This window comes from Phyllopteryx taeniolatus, chromosome 17 (genome assembly GCF_024500385.1).
Source record: "Phyllopteryx taeniolatus isolate TA_2022b chromosome 17, UOR_Ptae_1.2, whole genome shotgun sequence".
Classification (NCBI taxonomy): Eukaryota; Metazoa; Chordata; class Actinopteri; order Syngnathiformes; family Syngnathidae; genus Phyllopteryx; species Phyllopteryx taeniolatus.
Genome location: NC_084518.1, coordinates 10,856,067 through 10,878,349, shown reverse-complemented (window position 1 = coordinate 10,878,349; position 22,283 = coordinate 10,856,067). Strand labels below are relative to the sequence as shown.

The window sequence follows — 22,283 nt, the reverse complement described above, 5'->3', positions numbered from 1 at the left end:
ATTATTTTTTTAAATAGACATTACAGATTATGAGTGCATACTGGATATGTGGAGTTTGCATATTCTCCCCGTGCCTGCGTGGGTTTTCTCCGGGTACTCCGGTTTCCTCCCACATCCCAAAAACATGCATGAATTGGAGACTCTAAATTGCCCGTAGGCATGACTGTGAGTGCGAATGGTTGTTTGTTCCTATGTGCCCTGCGATTGGCTGGCAACCAGTTCAGGGTGTACCCCGCCTCCTGCCCGATGACAGCTGGGATAGGTTCCAGCACACCCGCGACCCTAGTGAGGAGAAGCGGCTCAGAAAATGGATGGATGGATGGATGTTTTAAAATGAGTAGGTTAATAGTTACAGTACAAATAGCAATTAAAAATGTATTTAGCCTTCACTAACTGTAGGCTTTCAAGTCTCGACATACTTTGAGAAGTCGGCTACTTATTATTATTATTTTTTTAAATAGACATTACAGATTATGAGTGCATACTGGATATGTGGAGTTTGCATATTCTCCCCGTGCCTCCGTGGGTTTTCTCCGGGCACTCCGGTTTCCTCCCACATCCCCCCCCAAAAAAATGGTAGGGTAATTCTTCTTCTTTCTTCTTCTTTTCCTTTCGGCTTGTCCCGTTAGGGGTCGCCACAGCGCGTCATCCTTTTCCATGAGAGCCTATCTCCTGCATCCTCCTCTCGAACACCAACTGCCATCATGTCTTCCCTCACGACATCCATCAACCTTCTCTTTGGTCTTCCTCTAGCTCTCTTGCCTGGCAGCTCCATCCTCATCATCCTTCTACCAATATACTCACTCTCTCTCCTCTGGACGTGTCCAAACCATTGAAGTCTGCTCTCTCTAACTTTGTCTCCAAAACATCGAACCTTGGCTGTCCCTCTGATGAGCTCATTTCTAATTTTATCCAACCTGGTCACTCCGAGAGCGAACCTCAACATCTTCATTTCCGCCACCTCCAGCTCTGCTTCCTGTTTTCTCTTCAGTGCCACTGTCTCTAATCCATACATCATGGCTGGCCTCACCACTGTTTTATAAACTTTGCCCTTCATCCTAGCAGAGACTCTTCTGTCACATAACACACCTGACACCTTCCTCCACCCGTTCCAACCTGCTTGGACCCGTTTCTTCACTTCCTGACCACACTCACCATTGCTCTGGACGGTTGACCCCAAGTATTTAAAGTCCTCTACCCTTGCCATCTCTTCTCCCTGTAGCCTCATTCTTCCCCCACCACCCCTCTCATTCATGCACATATATTCTGTTTTACTTCGGCTAATCTTCATTCCTCTTCTTTCCAGTGCATGCCTCCATCTTTCTAACTGTTCCTCCAGCTGCTCCCTGCTTTCACTGCAGATCACAATGTCATCTGCAAACATCATGGTCCACGGGGATTCCAGTCTAACCTCATCTGTCAGCCTATCCATCACCACTGCAAAAAGGAAGGGGCTCAGGGCTGATCCCTGATGCAGTCCCACGTCCACCTTAAATTCTTCTGTCACACCGACAGCACACCTCACCGCTGTTCTGCTGCCCTCGTACATGTCCTGTATTATTCTAACATACTTCTCTGCCACTCCAGACTTCCGCATGCAGTACCACAGTTCCTCTCTGGGTACTCTGTCATAGGCTTTCTCTAGATCTACAAAGACACAATGTAGCTCCTTCTGACCTTCTCTGTACTTTTCCATCAACATCCTCAAGGCAAATAATGCATCTGTGGTACTCTTTCTAGGCATGAAACCATACTGTTGCTCGCAAATACTCACTTCTGTCCTGAGTCTAGCCTCCACTACTCTTTCCCATAACTTCATTGTGTGGCTCATCAACTTTATTCCTCTATAGTTGCCACAGCTCTGCACATCACCTTTGTTCTTAAAAATGGGCACCAGTACACTTTTCCTCCATTCCTCAGGCATCTTCTCACGCACTAGAATTCTATTGAACAAGCTGGTCAAAAACTCCACAGCCACCTCTCCTAGATGCTTCCATACCTCCACAGGAATGTCATCAGGACCAACTGCCTTTCCATTTTTCATTCTCTTTAATGCCTTTCTAACTTCCCCCTTACTAATCATTGCCACTTCCTGGTCCACCACACTTGCCTTTTCTACTCTCCCTTCTCTATCATTTTCCTCATTCATCAACTCCTCGAAGTATTCTTTCCATCTACCTAGCACACTGCTGGCACCAGTCAACATATTTCCATCTCTATCCTTAATCACCCTAACCTGCTGCACATCCTTCCCATCTCTATCCCTCTGTCTGGCCAGCCTGTATAGATCCTTTTCTCCTTCTTTAGTGTCCAACCTGGCGTACATGTCATCATATGCCTCTTGTTTTGCCTTTGCCACCTCTACCTTTGCCCTGTGTCGCATCTCAATGTATTCCTTTCGCCTCTCCTCGGTCCTCTCAGTGTCCCACTTCTTCTTAGCTAACCGTTTTCCTTGTATGATTTCCTGTACTGTGAGGTTCCACCACCAAGTCTCCTTCTCTCCTTTCCTGCCAGAAGATACACCAAGTACTCTCCTGCCTGCTTCTCTGATCACCTTGGCTGCAGTGGTCCAGTCTTCTGGAAGCTCTTCCCGTCCACCGAGAGCCTGTATCACCTCTTCCCGAAAAGCTGCACAACACTTGCAGTCTCAGCTTCCACCACATGGTTCTCTTCTCTGCCTTTGTCTTCCTAATTTTCCTCCCCACCACCAGAGTCATCTTACACACCACCATCCTATGCTGTCTAGCCACACTCTCCCCTACCACTACCTTACAGTTGGTAACCTCCTTCAGATTACATCGTCTGCACAAGATGTAATCCACCTGTGTGCTTCTACCTCCGCTCTTGTAGGTCACCCTATGTTCGTGCCTCTTCTGGAAAAAAGTGTTCACTACAGCCATTTGCATCCTTGTTGCAAAGTCTACCACCATCTGTCCCTCCAAGTTCCTTTCCTGGATACTGTACTTACCCATCACTTCTTCATCACCCTTATTACCTTCACCAACATGTCCATTACAATCTGCACCAATTACGACTCTCTCTCTGTCTGGGATGCTCAGAACTACATCATCTAGCTCCTTCCAGAATTTCTCTTTCACCTCTAGGTCACATCCTACCTGTGGGGCATAGCCACTAATCACATTACACATAACACCCTCAATTTCAAATTTCAGCCTCATCACTCGATCTGATACTCTTTTCACCTCCAAGACATTCTTAGCCAACTCTTCTTTTAAAATAACCCCGACTCCATTTCTCTTCCCATCTACACCATGGTAAAATAATTTAAACCCTCCCCCTAAACATCTAGCCTTACTGCCTTTCCACCTGGTCTCCTGGACACACAATATATCAACCTTTCTCCTAATCATCATGTCAACCAACTCCCGAGATTTTCCTGTCATAGTCCCAACATTCAAAGTCCCCACATTCAGTTCTAGGCTCTGTGTTTTCCTCTTCTCTTTCTGCCGAAGAACCCGCTTTCCACCTCTTCTTCTTCTTTGACTTCGACTTCGACCCACAGTAGCTGAATTTCCAACAGCGCCCTGCAGGTTGACGGCGCCGGTGGCGGACGTTGTTAACCCGGGCCACGACCGATCCGGTATGGAATTCTTTGGATGAACGCTCATATTTGTTTGGCAAGGTTTTAAGCCGGATGCCCTTCCTGACGCAACCCTCTGCATTTATCCGGGCTTGGGACCGGCCTACAGTTTGCACTGACTTGTGCCCCCCATAGGGCTGCATTGTCAATTGTAATTGACAACTCTAAATTGCCCGAAGCTGTGAATGTGAGTGCAAATGGTTGTTTGTTTATATGTGCCCTGCGATTGGCTGGCAACCAATTCAGGGTGTACCCCGCCTTCTGCCCGCCGATGATAGCTGGATAGGCTCCAGCACGCCCACGACCCTAGTGAGGAGAAGCGGCTCAGAAAATGGATGGATGGATGGATGGATGGATGGATATGCTGTATCTTTTGTCCAAATTCTTAGACATCAAACAGTTACAGCAAACAAACCCATTTGTATTATTTCATTCCCTCACCCAATGAGAATAGATAAGAAATTTGAAAAGGAATCACATTCATAAGCACTAATAGGAATCAATTATCAATTCCCATCCCAAAAGGACTGGAGGGGAACAATTACATCTGGCACGTAATGCTAATAAAATAATAAGTTCAGATGGAAATTAGGATATTTTGACCTTGGCGGAGATCTGTGCTCTGTTGAATGCCATTCTAGTCCAGATTTTTTTATCCTGCAGTTGTATTGGTTCTGATTTGATAAGGTGACACATTTTTAATGCATATACTGTAATACATCCAGTCTGCTGCTGTTTCAAATCACCAATTTCCTCCTGTTTAAGATAAATGCTATTCCCACAACCTGTGAAGACTAATACATTCTTACCTGCTCCAATAGTGAAACCTCTGCTCCAGCGTTTTTGTCTGTTCTCCAGGTTGAGGCTGCGCACCAGAGAGCGTCTCATCAGGGCCTCCAGCCGCTCCTGAATGCATCATGGGAGTTATTTTGTCATCCTATCACTGTTTTTTTCATCGTAATGTTCAAATTGGTAACTTGGCTTTGAGGTCAATTTGACCCCTGGCATTTTAAAATCAATATTGCATGAAAATATTGCTACCGACTAAATCAGTCTGGCATGCATTACAATCGCTGACCAATTACAGGCAATGATCTCCCCAAGCTGAGAACAATAGTACACCAGCCAACGACTTGAATACCTTCTACTACAGTTTTGAAAAGGACACTTTCACACCCCACACCCACCAGAATCACACCTCTTGACTTCTGCATTAACCATCCACGAACAGGATGTGAGATGCATCTTCAAACAACAAAAGATTAACAAAGCGGCAGGCCCAGACCATGTGTCTCCATCCTGCCTTGAAGTCTGTGCGGAACAGCTCGCTCAAGGCTTCACACAGATCTTCAATAGATCTCTGGAACTGTGCGACGTTTTTGACTTGAGTTCATTGTCACATTTCTGTTGGGCCAATTATACATTACTCGTGCACTTACTGTAGTAGTCTCGCCACGCTGCACTATTCGCATATCTTTTGTTGACCAATACTGGCCACTCATGCCAGAGTAACATCTGCACCACTTGCACACTGACTGAGGAATATCTGCAACATTTGCACAATCGACACTGTCCCAGGTTATCTCACTACTAGTCACTTTAAACTGCATACACTCCTTGAAGTCTCTGCGCCCTTTGCACAATGGTCATTGCACCGGACTATTGCAATATTAGTCATTCAAATTGCTCTAAGTGCTGGAGGACTAAGCATCTTTTTGCACAATTGTCAAAAAAAAAAAAAATACATAAATAATTGTACCGGAATTACCAGATAACTAGCAACCCTTTATTGCTCAGTGACTGTTTTTCTCAATGTCTTTATGTCTCAAAAGTGTTCTCCGTCAATTGACTGTCTGTTGTCGTACTAGAGCGGCTCCAACTACCGGAGACAAATTCCTTGTGTTTTTTTAAAATACTTGGCAAAATAAAGATGATTATGATTCTGATGATTCTGATGTGAATTTTTGGGTTGAAGACTGGATTCGTCTGACCTTTTCCTCCTCCAGCTGCAGTCTTCGCTTCTCCTCCACCGCAGCTCTGCGCAGTTCCTCCTTGTGCCTCTGCTCCTCCAGCCGCTTCCAACGCTCCTCCACTGTGCGCTCATACTGCAGCTGAGATCGGCGCTCCTTCTCCTTGATCAGCTGTTCCCGTGCCGCTAAAAGAGACAAATCCCAATGTGTTACTGGTTTAAAAAAAAAAACAAGATAAATAAATAAAGATTGGAAGGGTTTCCCAAACTAGGTTAATTGTGGCCTTTGCTTCTCAGCACCTTTTGCAGAGTTCTGGACACCAACCACAAACTAAAGTAAATCCCTGCAGATTCACCAGTCGCGAACTCACCTACTCCAGAAATGTTCTGTAAAACGTAACTAACAACTATTCGCTGAAAAAGTGACCTATTCATACCTTTCAACATTTTCTGTGCTCTTTCTGTAACACAACCGAAGATGCCACCCAAATGCCTGTTCTAAGGCGCATGTTAGTGGATTAGTAACTAGCGTTGGTCACCAGTTTATAGCCAACCGTTTTAACAGTGAACAGCAGCATTATGTAAGATTCCAGTAGCGGTCCAACAGGTAAGCGAAGCTCCTTGTTTGGTTGATGCCAGAGAAAGCAGGGTGGTAAACCTTTCAAGATGATGACGAGAAACGTCTGCATCGATCGCTATTGGCTGTGGTGGAAATTAAATCACTGTAAACTGTTCAACGTAAGGTACAGGAATTGCTCAACTAACGACTAAGTCAAGTTTATTTCTAAAGGCCTTAATTATTCAATTATTAATAATAATTCCAAATTCACGTAGCACCCTTAATAAAGACAAAGGGTTGTTTGCGATATATATTCAGTATGTATTTAAAAAAATTTTGTATGTATCACTGAGTCAAAAACTTGGCTGTATGTATATGTAGTGTTATGTGACATACACATCAGCGTGAGACTTTTGGTGCATTTTTTTAGTAATACAATCTTTCATCTCTTAGGGACAGCATCTCTCAGCTCTCATTCACTCTATATTACACTTTTAAAAAAACACATTAACAATGCAATTAAATAGAATGCAAAACCCTAGTGAGGATAAGCAGTTCAGAAAATGGATGGATGGATGAATTAAATGAACATTATGCTGCCGCTTCGAGTGTGTGTGCCTTGGCCACCTGGGGGCAGTATAAGACAGACATACAGTACACGGAACCAGCAGAGGACCAAGAAAATATGCCTATGAGTATTATTATATTATCTGTCTACATTTGCTGCCCCACCGTTTCTGTTTAAATATCCATTGGTTAAAGGTTTTTAACACTGCAACACCAGTGCTATTCGTTAGCGCCTCTATGGCGTTTCTGATTGTTGTTAGCATTAAGATAGCAGAATTTAAGGCAAAGGGAATTGTCACAATCGGAAACCTAAAGCCATTTCAGATAAACTGAAACAATACAGAAAAGTTTAAATGTCGTGATTTTTAACAAAAGCTCACTTACCAAGGGTTTTTTCCCTCTCCTCCCGTCTCTCTTTGGCTAAACGCATCCTGTCATCTGTCTTCAAGACACCCTCCACAACTGATTGATAGAGACATCAAAGGAAAATCAATGCAGGCTAATTACAGACAAATGGAAAATGTGACACTTAAGTGACATTTACTTGGTTTGCCAACATGGTTGGTGCTAATGTTCGCCACCAAGTGTGAAGGCGACGCATGTCCATTTAAGAGAAGCTTCTTGTCTGTGTTGGCTGGAGTTATAATCACCAACATGGAAGGAGAGATGCGACATTTGGTTTTGACTCAACAGCTGCAGTGTTGATTTGGATTACTCACTTGTTTTTTTAGTTCTGGCAGGGGAGTTGTGACTGTTTGTTCCACTTCCCTTGTCGGCATGCGGGACAGTTGGAGGCGCCATCTTAACAACTGTAGTGCAGAAAGCAAATAGTACGTTGATATAAACATCAAGCTTGTCTTGATGGGGCTTCAGCAATTGCGTTGGGGGGAAATTCATAAACTGTTACTTTTGCCAGACACTTCATTGGGTACACCTGCAGTATACAATCTATCAAGATCCAGGACAAGAAATGAATCCACAATTCTTCTTTTACTACACAATTTAGATACAATCCATAATTCTGCTGACACAATCATTATTGTGGTTGTAGTCTGCAGTTACTGTCAATTGTTTACCTGTTTAATAAATTGGAATAAAGGAGGGGGGGGTAGAATGGGAGAGACAATTCTCTTAAATAAGGCTATGGATAACTTTAAACTGTCTCTTTTCTTTTTTGCATTGTGTCATCATCCTCAGATGTTAAAAAGGTAATGTGCCTATTTTCACAAAGGAGTACACAGTGCAGATATCCGTTTTCAAATGTTGGAACTCAAAGTAAAAAGTCATCATAAAAATTTATATTCAAGTACAAATACCTGAAAAATACAAAGTACAATAACAAACAGTAATAAAGTACTTACAGTACTTTGTTACTTCCCAAACCTAAGCTAATGCATACTATGATAAAGCTTATACTGAATATAAAATAACAAATGGCTCTAATTTAAAACAACAACAACAAATGACTAATGTTAGGAATGTGATAATTTTTGTGTCTTAACAGGATATATGCTATACGTACTGCAGCATAACTGGGCATGAAAATAAGAAATTATCTTAACTTGAAGTCTGGCAGGACTATTAACGTGCTCACTACTACAGTACATTTAAATACATGAGGTAGTCTTCACACAAATGACTCCATACACCTCTATGCTCTACTGAGCAGTTTTTACGTTTCTACTGAAGCTATAATGAAATATGTGCTGCTTTACACACGTCTGTTTTGTGACAAAAATCAAAACCTGTTTCGGACCCCGCTGGGTGAGTATTTCATTTACTGTGTCATTTTCGGCAGTCTTCTGTATTTCTTTGCTGTGTGGTTTGTGTGCTTATTTTAAACACCGCAACAGCCTTGGAAATGTGTCAGAAATTCATTTTAATTTTCAAAATTTTAATGTCATGCAATAATTTAATTTGAATTTGAAGATCCTTTTTTGTCATACATGATTCCACTGCTTTTACTGACATGTTATGTTTCTGCCATGGTATTGTTTGAATATTGATGTGTTTGATAAATAGCAACAATTTTAGGATGCACAGTAAAAGAGCTTCAGTTCCAGCCTATTTGACTCCAATGAGCAGTGAACCTCAGCGTGACATGGAAATGGAGTTGTTCCCTGCACTGGACGAAATGTGATTACTGACCTGCTGATGTTTGTCTTCTTTCAGGGTGTGGAGGGCCTAACAATGACTTGAACTCTTAGCATCATCATCAACATCTTCATCATTGGCGTGGGAGGATGCTCGTAAAAATAATAGTCTAATCTCTAGAGGGGCTGCACTGTGCCACGTCAATGTACTTAACACCATTTAAAGCTCTGCGACGACTCAATGACGTCATTAGAATAACAACGTAGAACAACGTTTCGCTTTTAAATATCCAACAAGCCGACCCCCTCCACAACAACTGAACAAATTACAGAAAACACGAGGACGTCGATTTTAATTTATAATGTGGATATGTTTGCAAGAAAATAAAGCATGGCAAAGCTGCAACATCATCACCATCATGCACACATGTATTGTTTGCATCGAGCAGACCGTACAGCTTAAAAAATAAACACACAATTATTATTGTTATTCACAAGCGTGCAATAAAGTCTCACGAAAACATCAAATTAAAGAGTTATTCCGCTGTAAGCATTTACCTGCTGCTACTGTGTCGGATGGTGTTATGTTGGCCATAGTCGCAACTGAAAAAGGCTAAAAACAAGCCGCAGTGACGCCGCTATGCAGCTCAGGTGTCCGCTTTCATCCGCGAACCTCCAGAGGATAAAACAAACTCAGCATTCAGCTAAACAGTCTCGATGAAGGTCATGGCGAGGACTAGGAATGAGGAGTCTGGCGCGGATTGGGAGAGAGATGCTGAGGTGACATTTAGGTTTACAAGCCAGTGAGCACAGCGGAAGCATGCACTGACATCATGACGCACTAGACAGCCAATGAGGGCAGTCTCTTAGTCAGAATCAGAATCAGAATCAGAATCAGAAACAATCATCTTTATTTTCCAAGTATGTCAAAAACACACGAGGAATCTGTCTCCGGTAGTTGGAGCTGCTCTAGTACGACAACAGACAACAGTCAATTGACAGGGAATACTTTTGAGACATGAAAACACAGTCAGAAAGCATTTACTGAACAATATTGGTAAGTCTCCAGTCGCCCTGCTGCCTTCTGTCTCCATGTCTAATCTATATATCCATCCATCCATCCATTTTCTGAGCCGCCTATCCTCACAAGGGTTGCGGGAGTGCTGGAGCCAATCCCAGCTATCATCGAGCAGGAGGCGGGGTACACCCTGAACTGGTTACCAGCCAATCGCAGGGCACATATAAACAAACATCTATTTGCACTCACATTCACACCTAGGGGCAATTTAGAGTCTTCAATTAACCTACCACGTATGTTTTTGGGATGTGGGAGGAAACCGGAGTGCCCGGAGAAAAGCCACGCAGGCAAGGGGAGAACATGCAAACTCCTCACAGGCAGGGTGGGGGATTTAACCCCGGACCTCAGAACTGTGAGGCAGAAGCTCTAACCAGTCATCCACCATGCCGTAATCTATATATCATATAGTATATATTAATATACTTTATATATTGTATAGTATATATTGCAACTATTACAACCCCAATTGTTGTGTTAAACATAAATAAAAACAGAATACAATGATTGGCAAATCAAGTTCAACCTATATTTAATCGAATACACTACAAAGACAAGATATTTCATGTTCAAACTGATAAGCTTTATTGTTTTTAGCAAATAATCATTAACTTAGAATTTTATGGCTGCAACATGTTCCAAAAAAGCTGGGACAGGGTCATGTTTACCACTGTGTTACATCACCTTTTCTTTTAACAACATTCAATAAACGTTTGGGAACTGAGGACACTAATTGTAGATGCTTCATCCATCCATCCATCCATTTTCTGAGCCACTTCTCCTCACTAGGGCCGCGGGCGTGCGGGAGCCTATGCCAGCTATCATCGGACAGGTTGCCAGCCAATTGCAGGGCACATAGGAACAAACAACCATTCGCACTCACAGTCATGCCTACGGGCAATTTAGAGTCTCCAATTCATGCATGTTTTGGGGATGTGGGAGGAAACCACAGTGCCCGGAGAAAACCCGCGCAGGCACGGGGAGAACATGCAAACTCCACACAGGCGGGGCCGGGGATTGAACCCCGGTCCTCAGAACTGTGCGGCTGACGCTCTAACCAGTCGTCCACCGTGCCGCCTAATTGTTGACGTTTTGTAGGTAGAATTCTTTCCCATTTTTGCTTAATGTACAGCTACAACTTCATAATGCGCCACACATTTTCAATGGGAGACAGGTCTGGACTGCAGGCAGGCAGTCTAGTAACCGCACTCCTTTCGGGCCCAGAAAAGCCAGAAAAGTTTCTGGGTGTTGTTGATAAATGGCTTTTGCTTTGCATAGTAGAGTTTCAAGTTGCACTTACGGATGTAGTGCCGAACTGTATTTACTGACATTGGTTTTCTGAAGTGTTCCTGAGCCCATGTGGTGATATCCTTTACACATTGATGTCGGTTTTTGATGCAGTGCCACATGAGGAATTGAGGGTCACGGGCATCAATATTGGTTTTCGGCCTTGCCTTACATGCAGTGATTTCTCCAATTTTTTTTAAACTTTAGATGACATTATGGACCGTAGATTATGAAATTCCTAAATTCCTTGCAATTGTACATTGAGAAACATTGTCCTTAAACTGTTCGACTATTTTCTCATGCACTTGTTCACAAAGAGGTGAACCTCACCCCATCTTTGCTTGTGAATGACTAAGCAATTCAGGGAAGCTCTTTTTATACCCAATCATGGCACCCACCGGTTCCCAATTAGCCTGTTCACCTGTGGGATGTTCCAAACGGGTGTTTGATGAGCATTCCTCAACTTTCTCAGTCTTTTTTACCACCTGTCCCAGCTTTTTTGGAATGTGTTGCAGCCATAAAATTCTAAGAAAATGACTATTTGCTAAAACAGTCAAGTTTATCAGTTTGAACACTAAATATCTTGTCTTTGTAGTGTGTTCTATTAAATATAGGTTGAACATGATTTGCAAATCATTGTATTCTGTTTTTATTTATGTTTAACACAACGTCCCAACTTCATTGGAATTGGGGTTGCATACAGATTCACTACACACAGTGAAATATTTCATGCTTTTATCCATCCATCCATCCATCCATCCATTTTCTTCACCGCTTCTCCTCACTGGAACCTATCCCAGCTATCTTTGGGCAGGAGGCGGGGTACACCCTGAACTGGTTGCCAGCCATTCACATGATTATAGCTAAATCCCAAATTCATCTCCCAAAGAAATTTGAATATTACATAATTAACAATTCAAATTATTTCTAAAATAGAAATTAGGAAATGGCCATCTGAAAAGTATTTTTCATATTTACAGTATTTCCTATGAAGCTGTATACGAGTTTGACTTTTTTAATTGAACAAATGAAATAAACGAACTTTTCTATTATATGTACATATGTATCTGTAACATTTCACTATATTATAAATCTCTAGGACATATTTACCGTAGGAAGATGAAGCCAAACTGTGGTGGCAGCAGAACCTCCAAGGCAACGGGTTACGAGTAGAAGAAGAAGAAATTAAGCGGAAGCGGAAGTACATCGGCTTCCAAAAAGGACGTAGCTTGCTGAGCTGGGAGGTAGCAAGTTAGCTTAGAAAAGATGCTGTCAGTTTTATCTAATGTGCTGAGGACGTGTGCTCAAAAGAATGTAAGTACACTACTGTCGTATCACGAGGGTTTAAATGCAAAATCCCGCAACGACCTCAAACCCACATTATGGATATCAATAAATACCTAAAATGAAACTAAGGATCTGCTGACCTTGTAAGGCTAAATGGTAGCTTCCAGCTGGCTGCACTGAAATCTGAAGCCAAATTGTTTTGGTTAGAAAATACGCTCCGCCTTATAGTCTAAACAGGCATACGTTTATTATTTTGATTTTGAGTACGCGTTTTACGCCTGCACACTGCTCCCATAGACAACAATAGAATTGACATCGAACCGAATGATGTCTCAACAATAATGTTCATGGAAAATATGCACGTACATTAAAGCAATATCAGAACACATGAGGAGATGCTTGTACAAGATTGAGCAGAGAGTTCATTTCCATCTGTAGTCCAGAACATAAAATAAATGTTTTGATTCATTTTAACATGTCACTGACGAACGTAATCTCACTATGGAACATAATGTTAGGGATGATTGAAGTATACAAAGTGGGCCAAAAGTAGCTAGGCCGATACGCTTATAAAATAACGTGTTCAAACCCACCACCACTTTTAGGGTCTCCACCAGTTCGGCGCACACAAACCCGCACCCCAACACTGGCCCTGAAACCCTGATTTGAAAATTCAACCCTTGTTTAAAACCATATTTTCATTTTCAAACCCAACCCATATAAATGAAAGATTACCTCATCTACTGTAGTTACATACAGTATACTGAACACGTTGATGAATAACCAGTTTTGAAATCAGAAGCCTATAAAACCATGTTTTTCCAACTATTACATTTCTTTTCAAAAGGGGATTGGTAACAAAAAATGCTTGCAAATAGCTCAATGGTATTGCACCAGAAGAAAATGAGCAATTTTGATTTGCTTTTGCGGGCCACATAAAATGATGTGGCGGGCCGGATCTGGCCCCGGGCCACCAGTTTGACAATTGTGCTAAACCCTTTGCTAAATACTACTGTGACTTGAAAATGTGTATCTCGGAAGCTGATTGAAATTCATACAGATTTGGAATTTATGTTGCAGTGTTCCAGAAAGGACATCAAGAGCATTAGCAAGATTATTTTTAATAAATAGGATAAGCGGTAGCCGGCATGGGGCACGACTGGTTAGCATATCTGCCTCACAGTTCTGACTGGGGTTCAAATCCCGGACCCGCCTGTGTGGAGTTTGCATGTTCTCCCCGTGCCTGGGTGGGTTTTCTCCGGGCACTCCTGTTTCCTCCCACATCCCAAAAACATGCGTGGTAGGTTGATTGAAGACTCTAAATTGCCCGTAGGAGTGAATGTGTGTGCGAATCGTTGTATGTTTCTATGTGCCCTGCGATTGGCTGGTGACCAGTTTAGGATGTATCCTGTCTCCCACCCAGAGATAGCTGGTATAGGCTCCAGCAGCCCGTGACCCTAGTGAGGATAAGCGGTAAAGAAAATGGATGGATAGATGGAGGATAAGCGGTAAAGAAAATGGATGGATGGATGGACGTGTAAGTGTATCCATCGATTTTCTATGTATGAAAAAAAAAAAAGTATATATAAGTACCTACAAATGGCCTACCTAGCGTGTAGAGGATATTTTTCAGAGTACTTTTCAGACTAACATGCTGCTTCTTGAAATTTACATTGAAACGTTAATGTTCAGGGACCAGCTAGATGTAAAAGGTTGTTCTTTTTAATGTTGTATTTTCAAGGGTTGGACTAAATTGCCAAAATGTATTACTTGTTTCCTTTACAACAACAGACCAAATAGTTTGCTTCTAGCATGGTGAAAAAAATGTAAACAAAAACATGGGCATACAGTGATTCTCAAATGGGTATGAGTACCACAAGTGGTATGTGGGCTCCTTCAATTGGCATGGGAAAGATTCACTGCATAACGACAGTTCGGTTGTATTTAACTTTATCTTTAAGTGCAGTGTTATGTTCAAATTAGATGTAATGTTACAGCGGCTTACAATAATGTTAAATGTACTTTTTAGGAATAAAACCTCTCATTTTTGATGAACTCATAAGTTTCTGCACTGCTATATTTTAATGTTGGTCATAATAGTGGTACTTAAAGTGCAAAGTATTTTTTTATGTGGTTTGAGTTGGGCAAAGTTTGAGAAACACTGATTTATTTCTGTTTAATTTCCCTCTCCCTGGTCTGTTATCATACAGCAGATTTACATGAAAACACTTGTTGAACATTGTCTGCTCTCAGGGTGCTGCAGCGGTCGTGTCAGCAAGGGCGTACGCCGACTTCACAACTCAGGCTACCTTTGAAATAAAGGTTAGTTAACCTTTCAAACAACACTGAGCTGGCCAAAGCCCATGACACTTTAGGATCGTGATGGACATGTTGTTGTTTGTACTTAGAAATGCGACCTCCACAAACTGGATGAGGGCCCGGCCACTCAGGTGGTGATGACTCGGGATGAGGGCCTGCAGTACTATCGCACCATGCAGACGATGAGACGAATGGAGCTGAAGGCCGATCAGCTGTACAAGCAGAAGATCATCAGAGGCTTCTGTCACTTGTATGACGGCCAGGTAATCAGGCACCTAAATTCTATTTGCATATTTTTGAACACCTCCATTCTGACTTAAGCTTTTTGTTTCTCTTCGCAGGAGGCCTGCGCTGTTGGTATCGAAGCAGCGATTAATTTATCCGACCACCTGATTACGGCCTACCGCGCCCACGGCTACACCTTCACGAGGGGAGGCACTGTGAAGGAAATCATGGCTGAGCTCACGGGTGAGCCCCACAGTCCATCCATCCATCCATCCATTCTCTACCGCTTATCCGGGTCGGGTCGCGGGGGCAGTAGCTTCAGCAGCGACGCCCAGACTACCCTCTCCCCAGCCACTTCATCCAGCTCTTCCGGGGGGATCCCGAGGCGTTCCCAGGCCAGCCGAAGGATGTAGTCTCTCCAGCGCGTCCTGGGTCGTCCCCGGGGTCTCCTCCCGGTGGGACATGCCCGGAACACCTCACCAGGGAGGCGTCCGGGAGGCATCCGAATCAGATGCCACAGCCACCTCATCTGGCTCCTCTCAATGCGGAGGAGTAGCGGCTCTACTCTGAGATCCTCCCGGATGACCGAGCTTCTCACCCTATCTCTAAGGGAGAGGCCGGACACCCTGCGGAGGAAACTCATTTCGGCCGCTTGTATCCGGGATCTTGTTCTTTCGGTCACGACCGACAGCTCATGACCATAGGTGAGGGTAGGAACGAAGATCGACCGGTAAATTGAGAGCTTCGCCTTTCGGCTTAGCTCTTTCTTTACCACAACGGACTGATACAAAGTCCGCATCACTGCAGACGCTGCACCGATCCGCCTGTCGATCTCCCGTTCCATTCTTCCCTCAATCGTGAACAAGACCCCAAGATACTTGAATTCCTCCACTTGGGGCAGGATCTCATCCCCGACCTGGAGATGGCATGCCACCCTTTCCCGACTGAGAACCATGGTCTCAGATTTGGAGGTGCTGATTCTCATCCCAGCCGCTTCACACTCTGCTGCGAACTGCTCCAATGAGAGTTGGAGGTCACGGCTTGATGAAGCCAACAGAACCACATCATCTGCAAAAAGCAGAGATGCAATACTGAGGCCACCAAACCGGACCCCCTCTACGCCTCGGCTGCGCCTAGAAATTCTGTCCATAAAAGTTAAGTTAGAATCGGTGACAAAGGGCAGCCTTGGCGGAGTCCAACCCTCACCGGGAACGAGTCCGACTTACTGCCGGATATGCGGACCAAACTCTGACTCCGGTCGTACACGGACCGAACAGCCCGTATCAGGGGGTTCGGTACCCCATACTCCCAACGCACCCTCCACAGGACTCCCCGAGGGACGCGGTCGAACGCCTTCTCCAAGTCCACAAAACACATGTAGACTGGTTGGGCGAACTCCCATGCACCCTCGAGGACCCTGCCGAGGGTGTAGAGCTGGTCCACTGTTCCACAGCCAGGACGAAAACCACACTGCGCCTCCTGAATCTGAGATTCGACTTCCCGACGGACCCTCCTCTCCAGCACCCCTGAATAGACCTTATCAGGGAGGCTGAAGAGTGTGATCCCCCTGTAGTTGGAACACACTCTTCAAAAGGGGGACCACCACCCCAGTCTGCCAATCCAGAGGCACTGGCCCCGATGTCCACGCGATGTAGCAGAAGTGTGTCAACCAGGACAGCCCCACAACATCCAGAGCCTTTAGGAACTCCGGGCGAATCTCATCCACCCCCGGGGCCCTGCCACCGAGGAGCTTTTTAACTACCTTGGTGACCTCAAACCCAGAGATAGGAGAGCCCGCCTCAGAGAACCCACACTCTGCTTCCCCATGGGAAGGCGTGTCGGTGGAATTGAGGAGGTCTTCGAAGTATTCTCCCCACCGACTCACAACGTCCCGAGTCGAGGTCAGCAGCGCCCCATCCCCACTATACACAGTGTTGGTGGTGCACTGCTTTCCTCTCCTGAGACGTCGGATGGTGGACCAGAATTTCCTCGAAGCCGTCCGGAAGTCTTTCTCCATGGCCTCACCGAACTCCTCCCATGCCCGGGTTTTTGCTTCAGCGACCACCAGAGCTGCATTCCGCTTGGCCAGCCGGTACCCATCAGCTGCCTCAGGAGTCCCACAGGCCAAAAAGGCCCGATAGGACTCCTTCTTCAGCTTGACGGCATCCCTCACCGTTGGTGTCCACCAACGGGTTCGGGGATTGCCGCCACGACAGGCACCGACCACCTTACGGCCACAGCTCCGGTCGGCCGCCTCAGCAATGAAGGCGCGGAACATGGTCCACTCGGACTCGATGTCCCCCGCCTCCCCCGGAACATGAGCAAAGTTCTGTCGGAGGTGGGAGTTGAAACTCCTTCTGACAGGGGATTCTGCCAGACATTCCCAGCAGACCCTCACAATACGTTTGGGCCTGCCACGTCGGACCGGCATCTTCCCCCACCATCGGAGCCAACTCACCACCAGGTGGTGATCAGTTGACAGCTCCGCCCCTCTCTTCACCCGAGTGTCCAAGACATGCGGCCGCAAGTCCGATGACACGACCACAAAGTCGATCATCGAACTGCGACCTAGGGTGTCCTGGTGCCAAGTGCACGTGTGGACACCCTTATGCTTGAACATGGTGTTCGTTATGGACAATCCGTGACGAGCACAGAAGTCCAATAACAGAACACCGCTTGGGTTTTGATCGGGGGGGCCGTTCCTCCCAATCGCGCCCTTCCAGGTCTCACTGTCATTGCCCACGTGAGCATTGAAGTCCCCCAACAGAACAATGGAGTCCCCAGCGGGAGCGCTCTCCAGCACCCCCTCCAAGGACTCCAAAAAGGGTGGGTACTCTGAACTGCTGTTTGGTGCATAGGCACAAACAACAGTCAGGACCCGTCCCCCCACCCGAAGGCGGAGGGAGGCTACCCTCTCGTCCACCGGGGTGAACCCCAACGTACAGGCGCCGAGCCGGGGGGCAAAAAGTATACCCACACCTGCTCGGCGCCTCTCACCATGGGCACCTCCAGAGTGGAAGAGAGTCCAACCCCTCTCGAGACGACTGGTACCAGAGCCCCAGGTGTGTGTGGAGGCGAGTCCGACTATATCGAGTCGGAACTTCTCGACCTCACACACCAGCTCGGGCTCCTTCCCTGCCAGAGAGGTGACATTCCACGTCCCTAGAGCCAGCTTCTGTAGCCGGGGATCGGATCGCCAAGGTCCCCGCCTTCGGCCACCGCCCAGCTCACACTGCATCCGACCCCTATGGCCCCTCCCACAGGTGGTGAGCCCATGGGAAGGGGGACCCACGTTACCCTTTCGGGCTGTGCCCGGCCGGGCCCCATGGGTGCAGGCCCGGCCACCAGGCGCTCGCCTTCGAGCCCCACCACCAGGCCTGGCTCCAGTGGGGGGCCCCGGTGGCCCGCGTCCGGGCAAGGGAAAACGAAGTCCATTGTTTGTCGTCATCATTAGGGGTCTTTGAGCCGTGCTTTGTCTGGTCCCTCACCTAGGACCTGTTTGTCATGGGTGACCCTGCCAGGGGCATAAAGCCCCAGACAACTTAGCTCCTAGGATCACTGGGACACACAAACCCCTCCACCACGACAAGGTGACGGCTCAAGGAGGGGAGCCCCACAGTCAATAAATATAATTTTCAGCATTGAGATGTTCATATGTTGATGTTTCAGTGTATTAATATTAGTTTTATATGCAGGGCGAAGAGGTGGTATTACAAAGGGCAAGGGAGGTTCCATGCACATGTACTGTAAACATTTCTATGGTGGAAATGGCATTGTTGGAGCACAGGTAAGTGTCTAAAATGTGGACTCCATGCATAAAACATATTTTGTCAACATGTTGTGGATGTAAATCTGCATTAATTATTTTTGATGTGCCATAAGAAGACTAAACTATACTTGTGGTATTTTTGTCCTCTGTAAAAAGCATCTTTTTGGAGGTTTGTACTTGTGTGTCTGACTTCTCAGGTTCCATTGGGTGCTGGCGTGGCTCTGGCTTGCAACTATCTTGGCAACCAACAGTTATGCGTCTGTCTTTATGGTGATGGTGCTGCCAATCAGGTGACGTTTACTTTATTTCCTGATAGTTTTTTTCAAAAACACTAGTGATTGTTTTCTTTTTTTTCTGAAACAAATGTTGTGCTCCACAGGGTCAAATCTTTGAGACGTACAACATGGCTGCGCTTTGGAAGCTGCCCATCATCTTTGTTTGTGAAAACAACAGGTATGGCATGGGCACGTCAGTGGAGCGAGCAGCAGCCAGCACGGACTACTACAAGAGAGGCGACTACATCCCTGGTCTCAGGGTACAATTCTTCCTCATCTCTATTCAAAACATTATCACAAAGAAACTATGACATTGTATTCACAGTGTTACTCAAAGGTATCAGTTATTGCTAGATTATGTGGACTTTTTTTTTAATGTCGAAATTGGCGCTTACCGATCGTCACAAAAAGTGACTTAACGACTAAAAAAACTTCCATAAAGTGTCAGTTAGCTTTTGTCCTCTTCCCTTTTTGCTCGGCAAGTGGGAATGTGCCCTTAACAGAGTCCTGGTCCTGAGCATTACCTCTTTTACACAGCATTGCAGCTCTTGTCAGAATAAAGTAACGTTTGTTTTTTCGGCGGACTCATATTCGAATAACCACCAATTGGTGAAGAGCCCTTGTTTGTAATAAAAAAAAGTGTTACCAATTTCTCTTGCCCTGTTGTGTTGAAAGCATTAGTCACTGTCCCCATTCACTAGAAACTGGCGCTGACATAGTTACCCATCTAATTATCTAATTGTGTTGCAGCGTAAAAGTATACACAGTTGTGGCAATATCTGCGTCTTCTCTGTAAAAGGCAAAGTTTTGCAGGAAGTCAATGTCTGTTTATGTAAATACCCTAAGAGTGAAGCATGTGCTACTGCCCAGCAACCTCAAATGCATTTATTTAGTCCACAATCTTTTGGATTTCAGGTGGATGGGATGGATATCCTGTGTGTTAGGGAAGCAACTCGGTTTGCAGCTGATATGTGCCGAGCTGGGAAAGTATGTTAAACACATTAAATTATATGACGCCAGTCGTTTCTTTTTTGTACAGTCGACTTACTTGCCATCTTTTTATTTTTTTTTAGGGTCCTGTTCTGATGGAACTTCAGACGTACCGCTATCACGGTCACAGTATGAGTGATCCTGGTGTGAGGTAATCAAACGTCCTGATACAGACGAGCCCTGTGTGAATAGCGAAAACCCTTGACTAATTGAACCTCCCACAAAAGGGGGCTGTAATTGCAAATAGAGGCCCACAAGTTAGCAGCAAAGCAATTAAAACGGCAACGATCATTAACAGTTTACACTGCTTCTAGCATGTACACAATCATGAATCCATGTTACATAAACGACTATTCATTTGTTAAATTATTAAACACAAACCACCTTCACATGAGGCTTATCAATAGTATTAGCTTGCAAAATAACTTAGATAACAGGAAAACAAATATGCCCTTAGCACGTTACACAAATTTTATGAAGTCATTAATCACATTTTGACATTTACACAATAATAAATGTTAGGGAATACAGGCAAATCGTAAAGGCAAAGTAAACTACATGAGCTATTAGCTGCATCGACAGAAGAGCAGAATCATTTGGTTTCAAACTGACTCTTTGCAAGCTGCATTTAATGACCACCAACAAAACAGGACATCTCAAATACAGCTGAAAAAAACACTCAATGAATTATACCTAAAATCAACAGCAAGATTCCACCAGATCGCGTCAAAGTGGAACCCTACTTAAATTTGGCTTGAGACCAAAAGCAGCGAATTTTTCAGCTAATAATGGATGTTAGGTTCCCCCCCAAAAATTATAAATGCGAATATGCAGGGTTTCACTGTATGTTTGTTTAGTGGGAATCTTATTTTCATTTATCAACCAGTGATTTATTCGAGAGCAGTGGTTCTCAAAGGCCCACTCAGAAAACACAAACCTCCCATATTCATCTTTTTTTTTTTTTTTTTTTTTAAACTGTTGTAGTAAAAAATAAAGTAAATACACTATGTTCCAAAGTATGCAAGTACGATTTATGTTAAACATTAGTTTAAGTTTTTCTGTCATCACGATAAATATCTATAAATTTTAATTTTTTTTTTTCATCCTTGTACAAATCTTTGCCCTCACAGCTACCGCACACGCGAGGAGATCAAGGAAGTGCGCAGTAAAAGCGACCCCATCTCCTTGCTGAAGGACCGCATGCTCAGCAACAACATGGCCAGCGTGGAGGAGCTCAAGGTAGCAACTGCTTCCATGCTGCAAAAAAAGATAGGTTGTTGAACCATTTGTGCTTTTAAGATTCATAAGTAAACTGTTGCTTTTCATTTGTAGGAGATTGACGTCGAAGTGAGGAAGGAAATCGAAGACGCTGCCCAATTTGCCACCACAGATCCTGAACCGCCACTGGAAGATCTGTGCAACCACATCTTTCACAACGATCCACCGCTGGAGGTGCGTGGCACCAACCCATGGACCAAGCTGAAGTCTGTCAGTTAAATAATTTTTTTCACCTACTCCACTCTTAATATAAAATTACGCTGCTGCCCCAAAGCAAACTCTGTGATATGATAGCTATTAAAGTCACACCTTAGACTAACAACCTAAAGTCTCAGCAACTTGTTTTAGATGCAGTGCGTATCTTACACCTGGGGTTCTTACTTATAGTAAAAGTACAAAATGTGGCTGCAGTCCTATACATTCATTTACCATTTATTTGGCACTCATATTTAGAAATGCTTGGAGGAAAAAGCAACCCGGCAATAAACTTCAAGAGGATTATTCAGTTAATCTGCCATGATTATTTATACATATTTGGTCACCTCGTACTTGGTTAGAGGTTATATAAAATATTGAAATTCCCTTTCAGTTAAGTACTTGGGAGGCATACTCTAGGTAATCTCTGGGCCACAAATGGCAGCAGTGTAAGACAAATGTTGTCCATTGTTTTAATTTCTATTGCCTGTCAGGTGTGTTCTTCCAAAAATTATGTTATGCAAGTGTCACACTCCATAACAGGCAGCTAATAAACTGTGCTGACTCAGTCATTATGTCACATTTAAAACAAAGTAGAAGTCAACATCTTGTTCGTCTTTTCTCAATAATGTGAGAAGTATTTTGCCAAAAAAAACAAATGTAGAATGTCCATACCTGTTTTGATTCATCTTAAAATGTTCATCTTCCACTGATAACTGTTACATTGCGAGAAATATGATGATTCAAGGAAATTTGGTCTTTTATGAACATGTAATAAACTATCTGAAATCCTG

General features: G+C 44.3%; 2 protein-coding genes across 10 annotated transcripts in view; one reads left to right on the top strand and one right to left on the bottom strand.

Moving 5' to 3' along the window:
* Nucleotides 1–12,387, bottom strand: part of map7d2a (MAP7 domain containing 2a) — a 23,777-nt gene extending 11,390 nt beyond the window's left edge. For 4 of the 9 annotated variants that reach the window (XM_061751175.1, XM_061751173.1, XM_061751171.1 and 1 more), the window contains exons 1-6: nucleotides 12,262–12,387; nucleotides 7,416–7,505; nucleotides 7,241–7,330; nucleotides 7,081–7,158; nucleotides 5,593–5,756; nucleotides 4,411–4,507 (exon numbers count right to left, since the gene is read on the bottom strand). In XM_061751175.1, coding sequence (XP_061607159.1) covers nucleotides 4,411–4,507; nucleotides 5,593–5,756; nucleotides 7,081–7,158; nucleotides 7,241–7,330; nucleotides 7,416–7,505; nucleotides 12,262–12,358 — 616 coding nt within the window. In that variant the 5' untranslated portion in view covers nucleotides 12,359–12,387. Of the gene's footprint in view, nucleotides 1–4,410; nucleotides 4,508–5,592; nucleotides 5,757–7,080; nucleotides 7,159–7,240; nucleotides 7,331–7,415; nucleotides 7,506–8,844; nucleotides 9,317–9,347; nucleotides 9,636–12,261 lie in introns of those variants that run through there. The other 5 variants (XM_061751172.1, XM_061751176.1, XM_061751174.1 and 2 more) reach the window with 5 other exon arrangements.
* pdha1a (pyruvate dehydrogenase E1 subunit alpha 1a) lies at nucleotides 12,312–22,283 on the top strand. Its single transcript, XM_061751181.1, has 11 exons — nucleotides 12,312–12,465; nucleotides 14,692–14,760; nucleotides 14,847–15,020; nucleotides 15,099–15,225; nucleotides 18,678–18,769; nucleotides 18,949–19,041; nucleotides 19,131–19,286; nucleotides 19,942–20,013; nucleotides 20,100–20,167; nucleotides 21,147–21,255; nucleotides 21,349–22,283. Exons 1-11 carry the CDS (start codon nucleotides 12,418–12,420, stop codon nucleotides 21,511–21,513), a joined length of 1,173 nt encoding a protein of 390 aa, XP_061607165.1. The 5' UTR covers nucleotides 12,312–12,417; the 3' UTR covers nucleotides 21,514–22,283.

Excerpts from the sequence above, each read along its gene's own strand:
- pdha1a (XM_061751181.1), top strand. The coding sequence starts at position 12,418 with ATGCTGTCAGTTTTATCTAATGTGCTGAGGACGTGTGCTCAAAAGAAT. Across the intron at positions 15,226-18,677 it reads AATCATGGCTGAGCTCACGG|GGCGAAGAGGTGGTATTACA; the intron begins GTGAGCCCCACA and ends TTTTATATGCAG. Across the intron at positions 20,014-20,099 it reads ATATGTGCCGAGCTGGGAAA|GGTCCTGTTCTGATGGAACT; the intron begins GTATGTTAAACA and ends ATTTTTTTTTAG.